Genomic DNA, 23,679 nt, shown 5'->3' with positions numbered 1-23,679 from the left:
GGCTCCTACCTGAACTGCTGGGGAAGCCACCAGTTCACCCACTTCTGCCTGGAGGGAAGCTGAGGTCTGGGAGGAATGACCCAGGATCGCATGCAGGTTCCCGCATCCAGACACTCTGGCCTTCCTAAATCCCACAGTCCCCACGTTTTCACTTCCTCCAGAGCACGGTTAGTTTCCTGGTGCTGAGCCACTGGTGTCATCTGAAGCAGCTGGGCCTCTTCTCTGCGGGCTGCATGAGGGATGGTCTAGCTGCAGGACCCCCATCCCCCCAGCAGAGGCCTGGCCTAGACTCCTCTCTCTCCCAGCTGAGGCACTTCCCTGGGGTAAAATCCACTGATGTCAACCTGGAGCTTTTGGATCTGAGGCTGCGCTTCCAATCTTTTTAGCCACGAGGTATTTAAGATGTGTTGCTGGGTTCTTGGTTACACCAGGAATCCAGACAAAGACAGAGCTTGGACCCACAGGCCAGGGAAGGCTAATGTGCAGGCCCTGGAGGCTGCACAGCTGATGTGAGGTGGGGGCGGGGCCAGCCTCTCTAAAGGGGGGAAGGGGAGCCCAAGAGGAACACGGGTCTGGGTATGGTCTGAGAGAGGCTGGGAGAGGACAAGGGCTGGGCCCAAGAAACTGAAGACAAGCACATGGGAGGCCCTCTGCATGGGCCGGCCATGTTCCCCAGTGTGGCCTGAGCCATGAGGACAGAAGCACAGGGCAAGGCTCCAGCACAGCTGCGGGATGGCCACTGGGTAGGGTGGGAGGGAGGATAGAAGAACGGGGGGGACAGATCATAAAACATTGTGTGGTGCACACCTTGTAAAACAGCTTGTCGTCAAGCCCAGAGACCCACCCCCACCCTGTCCCAAGGCTCCTCCCTCGGGTTAGAGCTGACAGGCTGTTTTGATCCCATATGCTCGTTAGCAACGGGGACTCCAAGTTCCCCCAGCAGGGCTGTGCCTTTGCCTTCACAGACAGATGCAGCATAGTCCAAGGAAGGCTGCGTGTTGTTTAAGCCTCGACCAAAAAAAGCAAGTACATTGCTAAGGGGCCTGCATCTCTGTTCTTACTTTGGGGGGAGGGGTCGGGTTGGGCATGAAGGGGGCGATGAGCCAACGTCCTAGGTGGTGGAAGGCAGCCCTGTGCCCACACAACTAGACATAAAGCTGTGGCTTCAACCTGGGTCCAACTGGCTGTGGCTCAGGGTTGGAGGACCCAAGAGAACCTGCGCCTTTTCCCAGGTGCTCAGCCAGCCCTGGGCCCCCAACCCCAGGTCACCTGCAGGGCCTGCTAGGCTCCTCCGAGTGGGGTCCCCAGTGGACTCTCTCTGTTGATAAGGTGACCAGTGCCACCTGCAGCCAGTCCCCACCGCAGCAGAAGGAGCACACAGCAGCCAACACACGAACCAACGTGCTGGGTATAGAAACAGACACGGCTTGTTTATTGGGACGCAGGAAGGCAGACTTCTTCCAGAGCGCTGCTTCTCAGTCTGCATCAAGAGCAAGACAAAGCTGAAAATTGTATTCCTGAGGAGAAGCAAAAAAGTTACCCTTTTGCAGACAAACCTAACAAGTGATTTCGACAAAGGATAAACAAACTTTTTTTTTTTAAACAAAGAACAAAATTTCAAGTATTGTTCTGGATGACACGGCACACCCAACGCAGGAGGAGAGGGCGAGGACTCAGGGAAGCACGGGTCCCTCACGCTCTTGGCGGGAAGGGGCTGCTCCAGAGGAGCCAGAGGGTGACCCCTGGGCAGCCCCCAGCCCCCAACACAGGGGAGGAGCAAGAAACGGGCCCGACCGTGCCCTCGATGCCGGGGGTCTGGGGTTAGCAGCCCTGGATGGCTGATGACTTGTTTGTAATCGACAGAGACATACTCTTTCAAATATCATACTAGCCCCAATTTTAGTCCAATTTGTACACTATAAATTATATCATTTATGCTACTGGTTGTGATAGGTAAGTCTTATTAGAGGATAAGCACCAAATCTATGAAAACACAAGCTTGAGACGCTGGCTCGCCCTGCAGCAGGCGTGCTGGACGCCCACGGCCTGTCAGCCTCCCCTTCCTCAAACGACACAGCGCTCCTGACAAACTTTCCTCCCTCTCCCAGGACGCTTCTCCTGAAGAGGGATGGCTGTGTTGCAGTGGTGCGGGAAGGTGCAGAGGGCAGGCCTGCGGTCATCTCAGTGGGAGGGAACAGGTGATGGCTGCTTCTCGGGCCCCAGAGCTCGGAGAACAGCTTGTGCCGTCCTGTGCCGCCCTGGGCCTCCCAGGCCACTGGAGGGCTTCTTACCGAGGGTCTCACTCCGCAAAGTAAAAGTCACACCACAGGGCCCAACGCAGAGATCCCCCCCAGTGTCCCCTAAGGGGGGCTGTAAAATGCCCTCAAACTGTCAGAATTCGGTATTTTCTGAAACACTTGTCCTCGACCTCCAATATTCCTCAGCCATCTGGGTGCCTCACTGGATGCTTAGTTCTTGAACCTCGTCTGTTCACAGATGTGATTGAATTTCCTGCAGGGAGAAAACAGTCGAGTTACACCAGAGGGCGCAGAGAACATGTCAGATAAAGGAATTCTGAAGTTGCATGGGCAAGACCTCCAGGAGAGCTCAACTGTGTCCTTGAGAGTTTGCAAGGGCGTGTTCTTCATACCGTCAAAGAAACTCACCCCCAGTGCAGGCTCCTTCCTCCTTTTTACATTTTAAAATAGAAGCTGAACATCTAGGGAATTTTCTGGGAGAAGAGACTCCAAGCTGTGCCTTGCTGGCGTCCCCAAGGCACTGCTGGGACCCTGCGGGGACCCTGCGGGGACCCTGCGGGGCTAACACCACCACCACCTCCTCTCGGAGAATACGAGGGTGCCTTTGCTGTCTTTACCTACGTCTTTATTAAGAAAGGTTAGCCAAGGGGGCGGGTACAGCTCAGTGGCAGAGCATGTGCTCAGCATGCACGAGGTCCTGGGTTCAATCCCCAGTACCTCCTCTAAAAACACATTTAAAAAAAAAAATAGACCTAATTACTCACCCCCCCCAAAAAAAAGGTTAGACAGTTACTAATGAAATCTTTTTTCTTAGATTAAAATGGTCTCTTCCATATGGTTTATGCTCAAATACAAAGGCAGATTTTTTTTTATTCCACAAATCACTCCTCAGAGGCAGCCGCCTTTCCGAGTCCTCACAATGCCTCTTGAACCAAGGGTGCTCCCTCAACTACCTTAATTTGAACCTCCCGTGACTATCTGGGGATCACAGTATCCTCAAACAGCGTCAATTCATGAGACTGACTTGTGTGATCACTGTCTCTCAAGGTTTGGAAGTGGAGGCGAACTTGCTTGCATGGGCGGCCGCCTGGGCAATGTGAACATCCACGTCAGCAGACCTCTAAAGAGCTAGGGGAAATGCCCATTCAGTGTTCCAGCACCCACAGCACCAAAGACAGAGCCAGGTGTGCGGCGACCTTGGCTTAGGAAGAAGTTCTCAGTGACCACAGCCACTGATTCGGAAAGTGCTGAACGTTGAACACGTGGGCTGGGAATGCCGGGCTGTGCTCCAGAGACATGGCGGCGGAGGAGGAGGTGAGCATTTGCACGCAAAGTTTTTATGAAATGAGGTAACAGAGAAGCAGAATTTCTAGGTGATGGAAATTTTCTGTATACTATGTGACTTGATAAAAGCGTGACAGCTGAGTTAGTACATTTATAAGTGGATAGTTGACTAGTTCATGAACATCCCTAAAACCTACTGTATCAACTTGGCCAAAACACTTTAAGAAAAGAAAGCACCTTCCTGTTGGGCGGGCACAGGTTGGCCCTTCTGCAGGGGACCCCACCCAGCCCCCTGGCAGCCTGGAGCCTGTGCCCCAGCCCCTGACACTGCACTCACATTGCATGGTGGGCCTTCACTTGAGTGCGGCAGTTGCGGCCCCAGTAGCAATCAGGACGGGATGTTACAGCCACTAGGAAGAGAAAAAAATTAACTTCACACTCCCCGGCTAAGCCAAGTGCATGTAAACAGAGACCCGAGAAGAGAAACTGCAGCTCAAATGCGGCACTTGTCACACTTTCTGACTCGTTTCCTTGCCCCGTTCCAAGACCTCAGGAGAGGAGAGAATGAGATTGTCCAGTTGCCCAGAGGATGCTTTCCGTGCATCTTTTTAGGAACCTACTTCACAGACCCAGAGCCTGAGCAAACAGCAGGCAGCCCACAGCCCGAGACAGGCATGGATGGCCCTGGTGCCCCCTGGCCCAAAGAGAACCTCTGGCTATTACCACGGAGCATAGAAGCCAATCCGAACAGAAGTGAGTGGTGGGCAGGCAGGGCTGGGGCGTCTCCTCACCCGGCAGCTCAGAAGCGGGAATGTTCTGCCGATACTGGTAGGACAGCTCTCGGAAGCTCCGCAGGCCGCAGCAGTAGCACAGCACGGTGTTCCCGGTGACTCTGTAATCTGGAAGGAACACAGCTCACTGCCCGCGCCAGAACAGCAGAGCAGACGCAGCCCTGTGAGCCATGGGGAAACCAAAGCCCAGACCTGTGCATAGGGTGGCGACGGTGGGCTGGGTGTTCACAAAGAACAAAACCCATCTAGACGCCAACTTACTTACTTCCTCACAGCAAAATAACTCCACTTGGGTGAAAAACTGAGATATTTTTTGTCCCTTGACAGATGCCTGGATAAAGAAGCTGTGGTAAATATACGATGGAATACTATTCAGCCATGAAATATGAAATAATGCTGTTTGCAGCAGCATGGATGGACCTGGAGGTCGTCATTCTCAGGGAAGTAAGCCAGAAAGAGAAAGAAAAATGCCCTATGACATTGCTTATCTATGGAACCTAAAAACAAGGACACAAATGAACTTATCTACAAAACAGAGACAGACTCACATAGGGAACAAACTTATGGTTACCAGGGAGTAAAGGGGGTGGGAAGGGATGAATAGGGAACTGGAAAATTGTACCAGTTGGGGAGGGATGGGAATGTCAGCTGCCTTGACTGTGGGGGTGGTTTCATGGGTGTGCACAGCTATCAAAATTCATCAAAGTGCACATGTGGAATATGTGCCGCTTACTGTACGGGAACCAGACCACAATAAAGGTGTTTTTAAAAAAAGAAAAAGACAAAAACTGAAAGCTCCTCAATCTTGTTAAGAGTCAAAGACGGCAGATAAAACAATGACATCTCACTGTTTGTCCCTTTCATGTTTACAAGACCTAAAAGGCAAACACAGGCTGACAGGCTCAGGTGGTGCTGTCCTCCGGACCCGAGGCACGTCTCAACCACGCGTGCTGTTCTCCGACCATCTGCCTGTTGCCCTAAGTGGGCGATTTCTAAACCCACAGTACTGCATGCTCAGCAGCTTCAGTGCCGTTTCAAGTAGTGAAAAGCTGGAAATAAATATCCTTTACTAACAGATTGGCTAAACAAACTATGATACCAAAACACTATATAATAATTAAAAATCAAGGTACAGGTCTTTATTGATATAGAAAGGCTCTAAGACACACCGTTGAGTGAACAGGTTATAAAAAGCATATATGGTAGGATTTCATTTATGAAAATTATGTACACACGTGAATGCATGTGTCAGAAGGGTGGTCACAGAGTATTACCACTGGGTATATGTTTAGGTGGTGGGATTTCCAATGACTTTTTCTTTTACCCTTCAGACTTCTCGGTTCCACTTACTTTCTTTGTGAACCACGTCATTCTTATAAAAATAGCAAGCCATTAAAAAGCAAAAAGAGTTAAGACCCAACCACACAGAGCTGTCCCAGCAGAGAAAACCCAAGACATGAGACGAAAACAGCATAGAAAGAGTCCCAGTGAGCTTCTCAAGCCTTTCATAATAATTCATGTCTTAGGAAAAAAAAAACCACTTGCTGATTTTTCTGATCCCTCCCTCAGTGATAAGCATTCATACGTCACAGTGTAGTGGGTGTCCCTGGGAGGGGGAGCGAGCCTTCACTGAGTCACCCACACGCCGAGGGCCAGCCCAACGAGGACCCTGAGGGGGGGCTTGGGAACATCCAGCCCCGGGATCAACGCTGGCCAGTGGAGGAGCCCACACCTCTCTGGCTGTGCCCCGTCCCCACCATGGGAGAAAAGATGACGCAATATGTCACGTCGACTCAAATGCAACTTAAAAAAAGAAATCCGAAAGTATCAGGACCTTTCTGTCTGTCTCTGCCAGGGTGGGCAGAGGTCAGAGTTGTGAATGTGGGGAGGCAGACAAGTTAGTCCCGCCAAAGTGAGGCCTGGCGGGGCTCTCTAAAAGGCAGAGGTCACTGGAAAGCGCCACCACCTTGGGACAGGAAAGCCAGTGCCACAAGGCTCACCAGACAGCAGGAACACTCCCCTCTGCAGAGCCACGAGACTTTCGGTCAGCACGTTTTTCCACGTCAAACCCCTGGTCGCCAGGTAATTCTGTAATGGAGACGGGGGCAGGGGAAGAAACTGGAGCGTGCAGAAAGACACACTAAGATGGCAAGAGGATTTATACATCCTCAAAGGCCCATGAACTTGGGCAAAGCCAGAGTGGTGGGCACTCAGAGAGGGAAGCCAAGGGCGAGCTCTGCATGAGGTTAAGACCACAGCCTGGGACGGCGGGGACAGCCTCGTGGACCTGGAGGCCGGGACAGATGTGGTATCACATCCACAGAGTGGGGGACTAGACTTCTGTCGGAGATGCTTCTTCAGACTCTCAAAAGGCAGGCGAGCTCTAGAGCCTGAGTGGCAGAGTGACCACATTCTTTCTAAGATTCTGCAAAGACACTCCTCACCCAGGAACAGTGAGACACCTAAGTCTGGCGACAGGCCCACCACAACAGGACAAGGAAGCCCGGGAACTGGATCTGGGCTCTGCCCTTGAGACATATGGAGCCGCTCGGCCCCTTCTGTGTGAACCCACAAGGAAGGGCCATGCGGACGTCTAACCAGAGCAGTGGTCCTGAGGGGCCTGTCATTCAGGTGAGAAGGCCCTCAGCCCTGGCTATGCAACACTGCACATAAATGGGGGGGAGGCAAGATTCCTGGCGAGAGACCGATGTACATGTCAGACACTGAAATTCTGGGAGCTGGGCTGCCTCCAGAAACATGGGAAGCCAGCCAGAAGGCAGGCCCTGGGTCCACATGAGGCCCAGCCGCTACCCCGGCCCCAGGAGCACTCTGCGTGGAGCAAGCAGGAGTTGAACCCGTGGGAAACAATCCCCGGGGCTCTCAGCACGGTGGGCACGAAGGAGCACCTATTTTTGAGAGTAGAGGAAGAGCAGATACGCAGGGGCAGCCCTGGGCGGAGTGCAGCCGCCGAGGGCACTGGGAAGCTCTGGGGACCCGGGGGCCTTCCCAGAGTCCACATCCAGCCTGTACCTTTAGGATGTCCGACTCGTAGTTGTTGTTGCTCAGCACCCCGTCCAGACACCTGTCACCCAGGTTGAGTTCTGCCAGGACGTAGGGAAGAAGGATTACCTGTTTCATAGACACTTCCCGAAAGCACCGCTCACCTGATAGTTAGGATGACCCCACTTCCCCCTTCCTTTCTGAGTCTACAAAGAATAACAAGTTCCACTACAGGGGGCTGGGGAGGGTATAGCTGAGTGGTAGTGTGTGCCTAGCACACACGAGGTCCTGGGTTGCATCCCCAGTACCTCCACTAAAAAAAAAATTAGAAATAAATAAGTGAATAAATCGATTTGTCCCCCACCAAAAAACTAAGTTAAAAAATACAGTAAAATTTAAACAATTTAAAAGGAAAAAAAGGGAAGTTCCACTATGAAATACAGTATCGAACAGAGAAAAAGTCAGTTAAAAGGGCTTCTGTTCCACTCCCTCCTGCAATGGCCTGTCTGCAATGCTCTGATTTGGGCTCAGGGGGCCCGGCCCATGTTTTGAGTGGGGTGTCCTGGTGCATAACTCAGGGTCTGCTACTGCTGGGGTCTGAGCTAACGCTCGCTGACCCTTCTGAAGTGGCAACCTACACAGACGACCAGGAAAGGTGGCTCATTCGGGGAGGCTGAGGGGCCAGCATTACCACAGAATGGGGCCAGGCAGCCAAGGCAGCCGGTGCGGGCACAGCCCCAGTACAGGTGGCAGAAGGGCTGTAGGCAAACAGCACCTGCGGACAGAGCAGAGCCGCTGGTCACGGCATTCGGTGAGGACAGTACGTACAAACAGTCCCTCGATAAACAACAAGCAAGCTGGGTTTTCAGAGCAGTCCCCGAAGCTGCCACCTGTGAGCCTTGCACAACCACCATGGCCCTGGTCTGGGGACAGGGTCAGATGCAGAGCCCAGGAAGAGAACCGCCCGTGTGCGGAACCTCAGTGTGTGATAGGGCAGGGTTACCCATCGGTGGGAAGAGACAGATTACTCAACACGGGCACGCGGGCACCACAAGTGACGCGCGTGGAGAAAACAGAACTATGTCCTCGCTTCACCCCAGACGCAGAGTCAGCAATGCTTTGAAAGCTAAGCTGGAAGGACATGCGGGAGGGGCTCCGTCGGGGGGGGGTCCACGGGCAGACTGGGCACGCGCATCCTCAAACTCACACTGCTGGGGGGCGATGCGAGGGTCCCGCTCACGCTCCGCCCGCCGGTCGGGCATGGGCTGGAAGCAGCAGTTGCAAATGGCATGGCTTCCTTGCAGGGCACACACGTAGTCCTGGGCTGTGGAACAGACAGGAACGTTCAGGCTGACGCCTGCCAGGACACAGCTCAGCCCACACCTACAGGGAGGCTACAAAGGCCCCATGAGGACACAAGCCTACCAGGAAACCCGGACAGAATTCAGACCTGTTCTCTTGAACAGCCAAGTGACTGGCCACCCTTTAAACGAAAAACTTTACAGAGACTGAAAAATGACCAACGTTATCTTTTGGTTCTGTAGTTGTAGTAAGATTCCAAAGATCTCTGGAAGGTTTCCTCCCCTCTCCTATGATGGAAGGGCAGGCCATAAAGCACACACTGTAAAAGAGTAGAACAATTTCTGTACCTAGTCTTGGCTGGCTGAGCCTGCACCAGGAGTTGTGATCACATGGCCCAGCCCCAAGTCACTTGGAGACCACACGGGAGGCTCTGTCTGTACACACACCTGACAGAGGCCAAGGGGGTCTTCCATGCACCGCACTGCCCACCCCCATCTGCAGGGCCTACAGGAAAGCCCCTGGGAGCGGTGGCACAGTGTTGTGGCAGCTGGTAAAGAACGGGGCTCTGGGTCACAATGCTTCAGTCAGTGGCCTCTTAGGCTTGGGCTGACAGTGGCTGAGAGGCCAGGCCCTACGACACAGATTCCATGTGTCCACTTCCCATTCCAGGTCCTGACGGCACCTGGGCACCCGCCCATCGAAACAGGCAGTGAACAGAGAGCACAGGGCAGCTCTGCTAAAATAGTGACCTGCTGCTGGCAAGAGGCCAGTCTCTCACTGGAGAGTGAAGGTCATTCTGGCTTGGCTGACACCACTGGGGACGGGGGCACCAAGAGTGAGAATCGGGACTGAATCCTCAGGTGTGTCCAGGAGCGGAGGCCCACGAATGAGCCAGTTAATTATCTGGTTTCTTAGCCCAAAACAGATGAGAAGCCATGAGCTATGCGAGGTAGCCAACAGCAGAGCAGAGAGGAGCCAGGAGAGATGCCAGGCCATGCCCCGGAGGTCACGCCAGCACAGAAGGCGAAGCCCCCTCACCTGTTGCAACACTGGTGGATGTTGACGGCGCATCCCCAGGGGCTGCTGGTGCCCCTGGCTCACTGCCAGGCCCTGGGCAGGGAAGAGGCTGCCCCGCCTGCCTTCGGTACTCAGGGCACTGTCTGCACACAACGTACGGCTGGCTGCAAGGAAAGCACATGGACCGGAGCAAAGGGCACTGAGGTGACACCTCCTCTGGCTGGTGTGTGGGTGGTGGCCACGGTACCCCCAGCCCTGTTGACAAGACAAGACCCAGAGCCCAGCTCACGGACCTGTCCTGCCTCCCCGTGTCAGCTTGCATCAGCTGCTGCCACCAAGGCTATGCAAAGGGGAAGGGTGGGCAGTGTCCCCACCTGCACCTGCACAGTGGGCTCTGCTCCCCACCAGCTCCCCGCTCCCCTTTCCCAGCGCCCTCCCCCTCAGCCACTCATGGGATCCCCTGACCCTTGCAGTCCCCACGCTGGGCAGGACGCCCTCTCGCCCTCTCGCATGTGTGACGCTGGGCGATGCCCTCACCCGGCCCAGGGCACATCCTCCCCTTCATTAAAATCTGAGCAAAATACGCGGCAGTGGGACTCTACTGTCCTCGGCCGGCGGGTGCATCCCCGCACTCGCTGTGCTGAACTCTGGAAACCTGCAGAGGGTAAAACAGACTCCATGGGAGGGCAGGACGTGGATGCCTGCCTCCCCTCAGTCAGAGGATGTCTTCCCAAGCCAGCAGGAGCCAGTGAGGGGAAAACAGGCAGGACCTGACTAGAAAGTGACAGTGAAAAAACAATCAACCTCGTCCCTTGGAGACACAGGTGAAAGGAACCAGACACTTTCCTGCTCCTTCACACCTAGTGTCAGGAGGGACTGCTGGTGTCCCCCAACACCAGGTGGCGCGCCATCACTGGGACCTTGCCCTCGGATGTCAGAAGTCCTGCCAGGCATCCTCTCAGGGAGACTCCTGACCTGAAGACCCTACTTCCACGGACATATCTCCAAGAAATAACGGGACGTGTGCAAAAGTATACATGCAGGATGTGCGCTGCAGCTTTGATCCCGAATTCCGAATATTACAAACTTTCTTAATTGTTAAAAAAAAAAGTGTGTGTGTGCGGGGCAGAGGGTATAGTTCAGTGGTAGAGTGCGTGCTTAGCATGCACGAGGTCCTGGGTTCAATCCCCAGTCCCTCCTCTAAAAATAAACAAACTTAATTACCTCCTCTGCCCCTGCCAAAATAAAATAAGTAAATACAATAATACATAAATAAGATATTTCAAAAAAAAGTGTGTACAACCACACATGTATGGCTAGATGAACACACAGTAAAACATTCATACAAAAGTGATTTTGTTTTTTTCTTTTTCCTTGACCAGTATTGACAAAATTCTGTGAAAAGAAACAAAGATCATAAACTGGGGACCCAAGGTAGGGGGTTACCTTTTTAAATATTATGACCTTGTAGTAACCTATGGTGAAGTAGAATATGGAAATGAACATATGTATGTTCATGTATGACTGAAGCATTGTATTGTGCACCAGAAATTGATACAACACTATAAACTGACTATACTTCAATAAAAATATCTATGTACAAGAAAAGAAAAAAAAATAGTATGGCCTCAACACAAAATTCACAACCCTGGACTTCTGAGTCAGGAAACATCAATGTTCTACAGCGGATTAAACACGGTCTCCTAGGACTGCGTCCTCTCAGCCAGGTGTACCGGTGCTTTTCCGCAATGACATCCTGACAGGTGATGAGTGTCACAACTTATGCTGCAGGACCATGGTCACTAGAGAAGCTACAGAGTGAGCGTGTGGACATGGGGTTCGTCCTTGCAGGTGAACCATGGCACTCGACGAGGGCCCAGCAACCCTCTCCCAGTAGGTTAAACCAAAGCATTACGCTGTATACCGTGACCTTACAGGGCTGTATGTCAGTTCTGTATTAATAAACTGGAAAAAATGCAGATCAGCAGCAAAAAAAAAAGCATAAATGTTTCACATATACCTAAAAAAAGGCCATCACGGGAGGCAGGGCAGTGAGGAAGCCTCATCACGGTCACCTGAGTGAGCGGCATCCTCAGCGCAAAGGCAGGCGACGCCACCACCTGGTCACATGTTGGTGGAGTCCAGGTTCCAGGTGGCAGTGGGACCCGTGCCCCCCGCCCTGCTCCTGCTCCCCTCCTGCGAGGCTCACCTAACGTCTGAGGACTCACTGTCCACGTCTGACAACTCCAGCAGGTCCTCGGAGCTGCCCTCCTCGTCCGAGAAGGCCCTCCGGACTTTGGGCTGCAGCATGTCCTGAGTGATCCTGTTCCTGGCGGCCATGCTGCGCATGTCCTCCTCGCTGCGGCCCTTGTCCGGGTGCTGCAGCAGGTAGGCCTCCACCAGGTTGTTGAGGATGTGGTTTTTGCAGATGCGCTCAACTGGACAGCGGCAGGTGGGGCACAGGGCAGAGCGCTCCATCCAGCCCGAGTAGCAGGCTGCGCAGAAGGTGTGCATGCAGGGCTGCAGGCTGGGGCACAAGGATAGGCCTTCAGACACCCTGCGGGGCATGCAGGCTAGAGCGTCCGCAGCGCAGCAGATGCTAGGGCCCCAGGGACACGGTTGGCCTGGCATGAGAAGCAGGATCCTGGGTCACACTGCCTCTCTCCCCAGAGGAGGATGAGGCCTTGCTCCAACTGAGGTTTGCTTCCAAAACAATCAGACAACTGCCCACCCTCTGCACTCCTCTGACTCAGCTGGGACCCCAGCCTGTGCTTCTCAGGCGCTGCACCCACACCGGGTGGGGGGCTTGCTGCTGCGGGGTCTGCATCCTCCACTAAGACAGGGGGATGCTGCCTGCTCCCACTACCCACCCGTGAAACAGTCCCTGTGCAAAAAGCTCAACTCTGTGCTCGCCAGCTACAAGGAACTAGAGGCCACATGGCAGCCTGTTCCAGGAGGGACAGGGAGCAGGTGCAACCAGGAAGGCACAGGGTGGAGACACTGGGTGGGGAGAAGACCTGCATTTAAGCCGAAATTTGGACAGACTCTTAAGCTCCCATGGAGGAGCACGGAGGGGGTTTGGGGACACTGGCCGCAAGGAACCACTGCAGGCCCCGTGGCCCCATACCTCACACAGTCGTGCAGCAGGTCCTGGCAGATGATGCAGGTGAGTGTCTCCTCCATCTTGTCTGGCTTCACGGCTGCAGCTCTGACCTCAAGGCTGGCCTGGGTGTCTCTGTCCTGGTCTGCGACCCCCGCTGGCAGGTCCAGGTTGGGATCCCCATCTGCATCTGTGAGGGAAAAAACCTGTTCTGCCCCTCACGACCGAGGAGGCAACAGATGCTCGGTTTCTTTGTTTGACAAATGTCTTACCCCAGACTGAAGACAAGACCTCACTGTAACCTACAGGGCATCTTTGCTAGGGAGGGTGTAGCTCAGGGTAGAGCAATGCTTAGCATTTGGAAGATGCTGAGGTACCACAATTATCAGCCTAAGACAGTGCCCTCTGGCTTCGGCAGATGTGATGGTGAGACCCTGAGGCACTCGCAAGCCGGGAAGGAGACACGGAACCACAAGACTGACCTCCTTTCATTCTCTTCCTAACAGGCCCCAAGTCCTCCTGATCCTGGGGTTCTGACCGAGAAAAGGATGCTCCCTCTCTGCCTGGGAGAGCCAAAGGGAAGCTGGTGATGTCGTCACTTGCCATGGATGGACCACACCCTTTTGGGGGGACGCCTGCACCTCTGAAGCCTGGGAGGGGGACAAACGAGAGGAATTCTGATTCACCCACCTCAGAAAGAGAGGGCACAGGAGTCGAAAGCATAGCTGATTCAAACCAGGTGCAGGTAATCCAAGATGCCATTAAAAAAAAATGGAAACATACACTCTGTGTGACTCTTAACAGTATGTGATTTATAACCTGTAGAAAACACCACAGCATGACAGTCCCTGACCTGCAGCCATTCTTCTGGGGATGGAACATGACGACAGGTACTGCTACCGAAGTCCTACCACCGACAGCCTGATGCACCTTGACTTCCGCAGGGCTCGCCTGTCTCTAGGACAACACCGGTCAGGCTGAGGGAGTAAAAAGCAGGCAGCTACTCACTGGGGCTGCAGGGAGGCACTCGCCCTGCAGAGCTGGGCTCTATGGAAGAGGTAGAGGCCGCGGGGAAGAGGTCTGACGTCGACGTCGATGGCTGTGGTTCCTCAAAGCACACCTGAGTGGCGGGTGCCGACAGCAGGGCCCCAGGGTCGTCGCCTCGCCCTGTACCTGAGGTATCTTTGGTCGTGTGGAGCACATTTTCTTTATTAGCTTCTGTAAGCACAAAGGGGCAGGAGCGGAATGCACTCAGGGCGCAGGTGAGGGATGTTGCTTTAGGAAGACGCTCGGCAGATGGAGGAGTTAACAGCCCTCAACACGCACCCTCACCTTTGCTAGTCTCACTCACCGAAGGAGTCCTGTGTTACGCCTTGCTTTTCATTAAAAGATTCGTAGAGGTATGCCACATCTAAGGGAAATAAACCAGATCAGAGCAGCGTCAGCCATGCACCAGGTGGACTCATTGTTCTGTTCCCTCCGGTCACCTCACTGTCACTTGGTCCTTGTCGACTGTTTCGACTCATCAGCTGGTCACAGTGTTCTCCAGCTTGAGGGGTTTGAAAGCACGTGACCCACGCCATCTCAATTTAAAATAAATAAGCTTCCGGAAAAACCTCTGGAGTTAGGAGGCAGATGAGGGAAGCAAAGCGATGAGGAGGTGCTGATTCTCTGCCTTGCTTATCATTTCAAAGCACTGGAAGGAACAGACACGAGGTCCTTCCATGTGGCTGGGGGCTGGCTTGGATTATGCTGAGGACAACCTGGGGAACATGTGTCCCTCCTTCCCTTTTCTGGGGTAACCTTCGAAGGACCTCCCTAACTCTCCCTGTCCAGTATCATCCTTTTTCCACAGACTCGGATGCTCAGAGCTGGAAAAGCCTGAATGGAATCCAGTCTAACCTTTGGGGTCTCCTGGAAAGTCTCCCAAAGTGGTGCCATTGGTGGCCTTGGGCCCCCCATGCTAGGCCTTCTTCTCCACAACTCGGACGTCTTCTAAGTAATGCACCCATCCCCTTTCACTTCTCCTTGGCTACCGCTATGAGATTCCTGGCTCACAACCACAATGGTATTTTTGAAGAATGGCTAGGGCTCAGACAGCAAGGCCAACACCCCCACTCTTCAACAGACACCACTCACACCAAGAATTTATATAACCAAAAAGGGAATGTAGCCACCACAGACATTGCTTCAGAAAATGTCTGCCTCAACAGACTCTTCCCCGCAATCATTCCTGGCACGGCCAGGGCCACCCCGCTCTACACCGCCCAGGTGCCCATCCCAGAAAGCCTCTGCCTCTTACTGTGTTCTGGTTCATTCTTCCTGTACACCAAGTAGATGACATCCCCAGTCTGTAAAGGGCAGGTCTGCTTCTTAACAACCTTCAGCTTATTAATTACTGTTCCATTGGTGCTGTAGAGATGACAAAAATCCAATTTATCCTACTTAAAATAATGTGGAGTTAAAAATGTCCTTTTCGACAACCACTGGGAAAGCAGTTCAGTATGACCACATTGAGAATGAGGCAGTCCTCAGGGGGATGGTGTAAATATTTAATGAGGCACATATCCAAGTGCCACCTTCCAACTCTCTGGAGAAAAAGCTTGCCTGGTGCCCCCGCACTCAAGGCCAAATGGCCTTGTCAAGGGTTTTAAAATGTTTCTTGCTCCAGCACCACGTTCTTTTCCATCTGCCTCCTGGTTGACCGCAGAATTCCACTAGCAGGACCACGCTTTGCTTTCCAGACTCTCTTCTGCTTCTGTGTGTGGCTCTGGTCCAGAGAGCTACCCTCCCTCCAGCAGCCACAACCCAGCTCCGCTCAGTCTTCAGATGAGGACTGACCCCTCCTGGGAGGCAGGGTCTGGGCAGAAGCAAACGAATGCAGGGCTGGCAGCTGGTCCCTGAGGCTGGGCGGTCACTTGGGCTAAGCAGGGACCCGCTACTGGCTGGGAGGGGCATGGGGCACTGCAGGGAATGACAGGAAGTGCTTCTCCAGAGTGGAGACCTGACAGAAGGTCAGGAGTGGTCCAAACCACACCGCGGGCAAGTACAACAGCGCACTGGACAAAAGCAAAACTCGGAGGCTGAGCAGACCACCCCGATTGCAGGCATTCGATCCACCAGCGCCTTAACACTATTCTCAAGTTCCTTCTAACCCAAAAATCTGATTTCACTTTTCCGCTTAAATCCCTTCGTGACTTCTCACTGCCTCTCAGGCTTAAGTCCAAACTCTCCAGCATGGACCTTGGGTCTTCCTGCTCACGCCCTTTCTCTGCGGCACCCCACCCCCACCCCCTGCCACCCCTGACCCCGGCCAAGGCAGGCAGAGGCCTCTAGAATCTGGGGAAGGCAGGGACCCGATTCTCCCCTACAGCCTCCAGAAAGAGCTCCACCCAGAAAGAGCCAACCCCAGGCTTCGGTCCAGCGAGACGTGAGGGCTTGGGACACCCAGCTCCACCAGGTCAGCGATTTGTGTTGTGTCAAGCCAGAGCCTGTGATTTGTCCCAACAGGCAGAGGAAGCAAATCCTGTCGTGCAGCCAGCGTGGGAAGGCCCGGAGCTGATGCAGGCAGACGGCTCTAGAACCAGAGCTGCTACTGCACACGGTGCTGAGAAGTAAAAACAACTCAGAGGACCCCATAGAGGAGGAGAAGGAGCATCAGTTTGTCCCAATAAAACCAATTCCTGACCTTTCAGCCCTAGAACTGTAGTTACCAAAGACTCTGACAGCACTTGACCTTCCCGAAAATAAAAGTCATCTTGCAGGAGAGGCACACTCTCCACATACTGCTGAGGGCCACCTGCCTGCCACTTGTACCAGGCTTAAAGCAGGCACATTCAGACACAGCCGTCCATCCTATAAACTCAGAGAGAGTTTTGGAAGAGAGTCGCTGCAGTCAGAAAAAGTCCAAGGAATGAGTTTCCGTCAGTAAAGGACCTGACAAGTAAGTTATTATATAATAAGGAAAAAGCTGAGGTGGTTCTAGACGTGCCGCTGAGTCAAGCCCTCCAGAAACATTACAAGTAAAAGAAGGAGATGCGAGGGGCGGTATAGCTCAGTGGTAGCGCGCGTGCCTCGCGTGTACAAGGTCTTGGGTTCAATCCCCAGTGCCTCCTCTAAAAACAAATAAATACCTAAGTATGTCCCCCCCAAAATAAAAAAAAAAAAAAGGAGATGCAACAACAGTGTGTGTAGTATAACCTCATTACTACAAAATAAACACCTGTGTATTCTTAATGGGTGAGTGGAAGTTTGGAAAGCTTTTCACATTTATGTGCTACTTATGCTGTATGGTAATAATAATAAAAAGATGCTTTGATTTGGAGGAGTCTAACCTGAATAGGTGTGCAAGAACCCAAAATGTATCGCTGCCTTTTAAGTCTTATTTCTGAGATTTTTTTTTTTGCCTTTTTTTTTGGACGGGGGAGGAGTAGGTTTATCTGTCTGTCTGTCTGTCTATCTTTCTATCTATCTATGTATTCATTTAATGGAGGTACCGGGGATTGAACCCAAGGGGAAATTATGTTTGTTTGCTTATCTATTTATTTACTGGAGGTGCTGAGGATTGAACCCAGGGCACGTGCTCTACCACTGAGCTCTACCCTCCCCTTTAATCTGAATATATTCAAGAAGGGTCACAGACACCAAAGTGTCACCAAGTAGTCCACTCTGGAAACTGGCAAACATCTCCAATACCCTGAGAAGCTAGTGGACTACTGTGCCGCAGAAAGCAGGCCCTTGTTACTCCTCTGCAGTCACAAGCTGACTGGCTGTAAGCCAGCTTCATGAAGCTACAAAAGGAAACAGAAAAGAAGTTCAGAAAGCGCTTACCTGGTATCTTCCAGTGACACCTGACCAGATTTTTCGTCCACTATAATCTTACAGTGGTCTCCAGAGACCAGCTTATTGCCGGGGAATGAAAGGTCACAGCCTGAAACAGAGGGGGGGACATGCCGGATTTGCCTATGGGTACTGAGCACAGAGTCACCCTTTGCTTAACCAAAGCATGTGACTGGAAGTCAAGACCCACGCTGGGGGGAGGGTAGAGCTCAGTGGTAGAGCACATGCCTAGCATGCACGAGGTCCTGGGTTCACTCCCCAGTACCTCTGTTAAAAAAATAAACCTAATTACTAACCGCCACCCCCAAAAGCTAAAAAGACGTATGTTGTACCGACTAAGGAGACAGCACTTAATCAATTACAGAAAAAGTTTTTAAAAAGCATTTAAGTGTTAATCAAAAGTAAAGGAACGGGGGAGGGTATAGCTCAACGGTAGAGTACATGCTTTGCATGCACAAGGTCCTGGGTTCAATCCCCAGCACTTCCATTAAAGATTAATAAATAAAACCTAATTACCACCCCTACACCCACCCCACACCCACACACAGAGTAGAAGAACAGGGCCTATATATGGAACCTTTCTGACTCATTACGCAGAGCATATACCCCAGCTACACATCAACTTCTTGGTGACATTTTTACCATATGCACACATATGCAGAGAGCCTGATAAATATACAACTTTTAAAAAACAAAGAGGCTTATTAAATACCTTCAGTATCTTACTCCTTAATTTCTTCTGTGTCAGTTAAGGCTTCATAAATCATCACAAAATGGAAGCAATGACAAAGCCACAGAAAATACGACTGAGTATATTATTGCAAGCACACGCACATGTTTAAGAAAATTTAAAACAGAAGGGGGATGCTAAAATAAAATACAATAGAAAAAGGGGGTGTGCATCTACAGCGGAATATAATTATATCCTCACTAAATCCAATGGGAAAGTCCTCAAATACTTTGTTCTCTCCTTATATCAAAAGAACACAAGCTTTCAGGGGAGTTTTGATATTGAGTCACTCATCTGCCTATAACGGGTCTGTACTCTAGGTTTATGTTTAATAACCAAGAGTGGGGAGCAGTGCAGTGCCCATCAACTAACAAACTCTGACACACGCAGCTGCCAAGGAGCGACGCCCGGCACAGATGGTGCCAAGTGTACGGCTCCTTCAGACGGCAGTCTGGGAGAGGCAGAACTACATGCAGAGAAGTCAGACTCGTGGGTGCCAGGAGCCGGGGCTGGACTCAAAAGGCCACCAGGCACTTCTTGAGGTGACAGAAATGGTCTACATCTTGACTATAATGCTGCCTCCATTCCTCAAACTTACTGAACACCTAAAGGGGGTGAATTTTACCATATGTGAACTATGTCTCCATAAACCATAATTATTAGAATTCATATTTGCGTATTAGCTGAGACATGGAAGCAACCTAAATGTCCATCGACAGACGACTGGATAAAAAAGTTGTGGTATATTTACACAGAATACTACTCAGTCATAAAAGAGAATAAAATAATTCCATTTGCAGCAACATGGATGGACCTCAAGATTATAAGTGAAGCCAGAAAGAGAAAGAAAAATACCACATATCAGTTATATGTGGAATCTAAAGAAAAAAAAACAAATGAACTTATTTACAAAATGAAACAGACTCACAGATATAGAAAACAAGCTTATGGTTACTGGGGGTAAGGGGGTGGGAAGGGATAAAATGGGAGTTCGAGATTTGCAGATACTAACTACTATATATAAAATAGATAAACAAGTTTACACTGTACGGCACAGGGAACTATACTCAATATCTTGCAGTAACCTATAATGAAAAAGAATATGAAAAAGGATTTATGTGTGTACATGTATGACTAAACCACTATGCTGCACGCCAGAAACTGACACATTGTAAACTGACTATACTTCAATTTTTTAAAAAATCATATTTGTATAAACATTCTACATTATGGGAAGTACTTTTTTTTTTTTAACTCCAAGTACAAACTTTATTTCTATAACAAGGATGTTAATAGTGAAAGTGGGTGGGGCTCTGATACTTGGTCTTCAGAGCAAGCCATGAGCTTAGGCCTCAGTCCTGATTAGGGCAGAGCCCAGCACAGTCCCCAAGGGGACAGGAAGCCCTTGGCTTCCTCCATCAGAAGGCAGTGAAGACAAAGGAGCTGTGCTACCCATCAGAAACAGGAGGCAGAGATGCCAAATGACAAGGCGAGTTTTACCTGTGCCATTCAACAAGATCGCCCCTATGGCACTGAGCAAAACCACCAGGATAGTCTCCTTGCAACCTCAGACCCAGGCGAGTCACTGTGTCACCAGAGTGGCTTCTCCACACCAGAACACCAGCGTTCCAATTTAGAACCAAAATACAGTGCACTCAAGTTCTGTTCTTGCCATTTGCCCTGCCTGGCATTCAGCTGGTTTATCTCTCCATGGTTGGTACACATTTCTGTCACTCCGGGAATGGGGAGCTCTTTGGAAAGGCAAGGTCCTCCTCTCCTTCCCATACATACCACCTCATCTCTCCCTTTCTGTCAGAATAATGCCTTATAAATAGCAGGCCTGTAACAGTTTTAAAATAAATATAATCTGGGGAGAGGGTCCAGCTCAGTGGCAGAGTACATGCTCAGCATGTATAAGGTCCTGGGTTCAACTTCCATTAAATAATAAATAAGCCTAATTACCTCCCCCCAACAAAACTTTAAAAAATAAAACAGAAAAATAAAATAAACATAATCACGTTCTACACCTTGGGTCCCCCTCCAAAATTCATACACTGAGACCCTATCCCCCTGCTGTGTGACTGTATTTAGAGAGGGCCTGTGAGGTGACAAAAGTTACATGACATCATCAGGGTGGGGCCTTCATTGACAGGGCCCGGGCATTTATGAGGAGAGACACCAAAGCGCTCTGTCCAGCACGGAGGACACAGCAAGAACGCAGCTGTCTGCAAACCAGGAAGAGGACTCTCACCAGGAAACAAACTGACTGGCACCTTGACCTTGGACTTCCTAGACTCCAGAACTGTGAGAAATGAATTTCTGTGGTTTAAATCAAACTACAATACCTCATATCAGTCAGAATGGCCATCATTAAAAAGTACACAAACAACAAATGTCGGAGAGGCTGTGGAGCAAAGGGAACCCTCCTACACTGCTGGTGGGAATGTAAATTGGTGCAGCCACTATGGAGGACGGTATGGCGGTTCCTTAAAAAACTAAAACTAGAAGAGGGGAGGGTATAGCTCAGAGGTAGAGCGCCCAGTATCTCCATATAAATAAATAAACCTAATTACCTCCCCCTACCACCAAAAAAAAAAAAAGTAAAGTGAAAAAGGATCATCTCAGTACCTTTAAAATAAAATTAAAAAAATTTTTTAATTAAAATAAAATTTTAAAAAGTAAAAACAGAGTTACCATATGACCCAGCAATCCCAATCCTGGACATATATCCAGAGAAAACCCTAACTCGAAAAAATACAGGCACCCCAATGTTCATAGCAGCACTACCTACAATAGCCAAGCATGGGAGCCACCTAAATGTCCACTGACAGATGAATGGATAAATAAGTTGGGATATATTTATATGTATATGTATACATATACATACACACACGTATACACATACATACACATACAGAAACACACAATGAAATATTACTTAGCCACAGAAAAGGATGAAATAATGCCATCTGCAGCAACATGGCTGGAACTAGAGATTGTCATACTAAGTAAGTCAGTCAGAGAAAGACAAATATACGATATCACTTAGATGCAGAATCTAAAAAATGATACAAATGAATTTGTTTACAAAAAAATAGACTCACAAACACAGGAAAGAATCTTATGGTTATCAAAGAGGAAAGGAAGGGGGAGAGATAAATTAGGAGTCTGGGATTAGCAGATATAAACTCCTATATATAAAATAATAAAACATTATGCTATACACAGAAATTTAACACAACATTGTAAACTGCCTATACATCAATAAAAAATAGAGGAAACAAGTTCCCACTGGATAGCACAGGGAATTGCATTCAATATCTTGCAATAACCTATAATGGAAAAGAAAATGAAAAATAATATACCTATGTATAATCGAATTACTATGCTGTACACCTGAAACTGACACAATATTGTAAATCCACTATACTTCAATAAAAAATTAAAAATTTCTGTGGTTTAAGCTTCCTGATCTGTGGTATTTTGCTATGGCAGCCTGGGGTGACTAATACAGCAATCTTTATGTTTTGGAAAAGCTAATACATTCAAGGAAAGGACACCTATTAAGAATGAACTCAACACACTTTTGCTGCTTGTATTAACATGCAAAGTGATATTACAGTACTGTTATAACAATGGTTAATATTAAGTGCTAACTCAGCCAGGCTCCTTCTAAGCACTTCACTTAGGATCTCATTTAACCCACACAGGAATCCTACGAAGTAGGCACAAAGGCACAGAAAGGCAAGTTGTTAGCCCAAAGCAAGTTACGTGGTGGCGGAGTTGTAGGGAAACCCGAGATTTGTTTCCAGGGCTTCAGGGCTTCCGGGCTTCTGCTCTTTCACTAAACTTCCTTTTCCATCAATTAAAGAAAATTAATGCATCTCCAAAGTTTCTAATGATATGTAAATACTTTTAAAGTTGTAAACAAAAATCTAACTTGATACTGGGATTTAAGGCTGCCTCCCCCAAAACCCCAACAGAAAAACAGATACAAATAGGTAAAATGAAACCAAAAGCTTTGCTTTTAAACAGTATCTTTCTCATCTTCTCTTGTTTAAAGTATAAAGTCAGAGTGACTATTAATCTGTAGGCAAACTGAGTATTTTTGTTGGCTTGATCACCACTGCACTTCGCTCCGGCGGGAAAGCTACTAGGGAGGTTAAATTACCAGACGGTCGCTTAGGAATTTAGAGGCAGTTATCCTGGAGGGTGAGGGCACTTTCTCTCACTAGCTGCCTGACTTTCTTCAAGTCCTTAGCTTTCCAGGTTCATTAAATCAACAAATATTTGAGCAGCTCTCTTCTAAGAGCTGGGATTGAGATATTTTTCTAATGTAGCTGCCTACAGCTATAAATTTCCCTCTGAGCACTGCTTGCCCGCACCCCTTAAGTTTTGGTGTATCACAATTTCATTTATCTCAAGGTATTTTCTAATTTCCCCTGTGATTTCTTCTCTGACCCACTGGTTGTTGAAGAGTTAGTTAATTTCCACGTATCTGCGAATTTTCCAGTGTTCCTTTTGCTATTGATTTCTAACTTCATTTCATTGCGTTCAGAGAAGATGCTCCGTGTAGTAATCAACTTGAGAAGACTGCATTCTAGGGGATAAATTAATGCCCCGACTTCCTAAAGCTGCGGTGAGGATTAGATAATCTCCATGAAGCAGTCAGAAGTGACTGGGCAGACCAGCAAGTGAATAAATGGCAGCTCTTACACGGAAAACTGGAAGCACGGTGCGCCCCGCCCAGTGGCCTCCCACAGCCCGGAGGGCCTGTTTGGCGCAGCTCCGGTCCCCAGGCCCAGGCCCCCAGCTCCAGCCCCCGGCTCCCGTCCCCCGCCCCCGGCTCACTTGGTCCCCGTCTCCAGTCAGTCCCGCGTCTCCCATCCCCGCTCGCCGCCCGCACCTCTTCTCCGCCCGATGGTCCACTCCCGTTTCCTCAGGAGGACGTGCGGCTCGCCCTCCTCGGCGCCCAGGCGGAGGAGCCTGCCCCACGGCTGCTGCTGCGGCGGCTGCTCGCCTTCCCCTGGCCGCTCCATCCGACTCACATCTGACGAGACCCGGAAACGTCGCGTGAGTCCCGGACTGCAAAAGCACAGGCTGCGGCCGGCCCTCCCCGCCGCCCCCGACCCCGGGCCCGGCGCCCACGCCGCGCCGCCGCCGGCCACGCAGCCAGTCTCCCCCCGCGTCCTGCCGGTCGCCCGCGCCCGCTGCCCGCTTACTCCCCGCCCCGCACCGAACCCGGAACCGGCCGCCCAGCCGCCGCCGCTGTCAACAGACATCGCGGAGCCCTCAGCTGATCCGTGGGGCGGGGCCAGAGGCACCTGCGCCCTGCGATTGGCCGGCGGTGGCGACTAC

The 23,679-nt window shown here is 50.6% G+C and overlaps 1 protein-coding gene across 6 annotated transcripts; it reads right to left on the bottom strand.

Moving 5' to 3' along the window:
* Positions 1-1,405: 1,405 nt before the first annotated feature.
* On the bottom strand, positions 1,406-23,657 carry CHFR (checkpoint with forkhead and ring finger domains). Of its 6 annotated transcripts, none has more exons than XM_074356688.1 (17): positions 23,563-23,657; positions 23,228-23,371; positions 17,583-17,682; positions 15,055-15,164; positions 14,104-14,163; positions 13,761-13,970; positions 13,235-13,402; positions 12,780-12,942; positions 11,862-12,179; positions 9,674-9,816; positions 8,541-8,657; positions 8,025-8,108; positions 7,364-7,434; positions 6,334-6,421; positions 4,334-4,441; positions 3,880-3,952; positions 1,406-2,511 (listed from the first exon to the last, which is right to left on the bottom strand). In XM_074356688.1, exons 2-17 carry the CDS (start codon positions 23,358-23,360, stop codon positions 2,469-2,471), a joined length of 1,989 nt encoding a protein of 662 aa, XP_074212789.1. In that variant the 5' UTR covers positions 23,361-23,371; positions 23,563-23,657; the 3' UTR covers positions 1,406-2,468. The 6 variants fall into 6 exon arrangements, 5 of the variants coding, with proteins under 5 accessions (XP_074212789.1, XP_074212790.1, XP_074212788.1 ...); XM_074356689.1 differs by having other exon boundaries at positions 23,544-23,645; XM_074356687.1 differs by having other exon boundaries at positions 23,558-23,620.
* Between the last annotated feature and the right edge of the window lie 22 nt (positions 23,658-23,679).

The sequence above is a fragment of the Camelus bactrianus genome, chromosome 32 (genome assembly GCF_048773025.1).
Source record: "Camelus bactrianus isolate YW-2024 breed Bactrian camel chromosome 32, ASM4877302v1, whole genome shotgun sequence".
In the NCBI taxonomy this organism is placed as follows: domain Eukaryota; kingdom Metazoa; phylum Chordata; class Mammalia; order Artiodactyla; family Camelidae; genus Camelus; species Camelus bactrianus.
The sequence above is the reverse complement of the archived record's forward strand: the minus strand, read 5'-3'. Positions and strand labels throughout refer to the sequence as shown.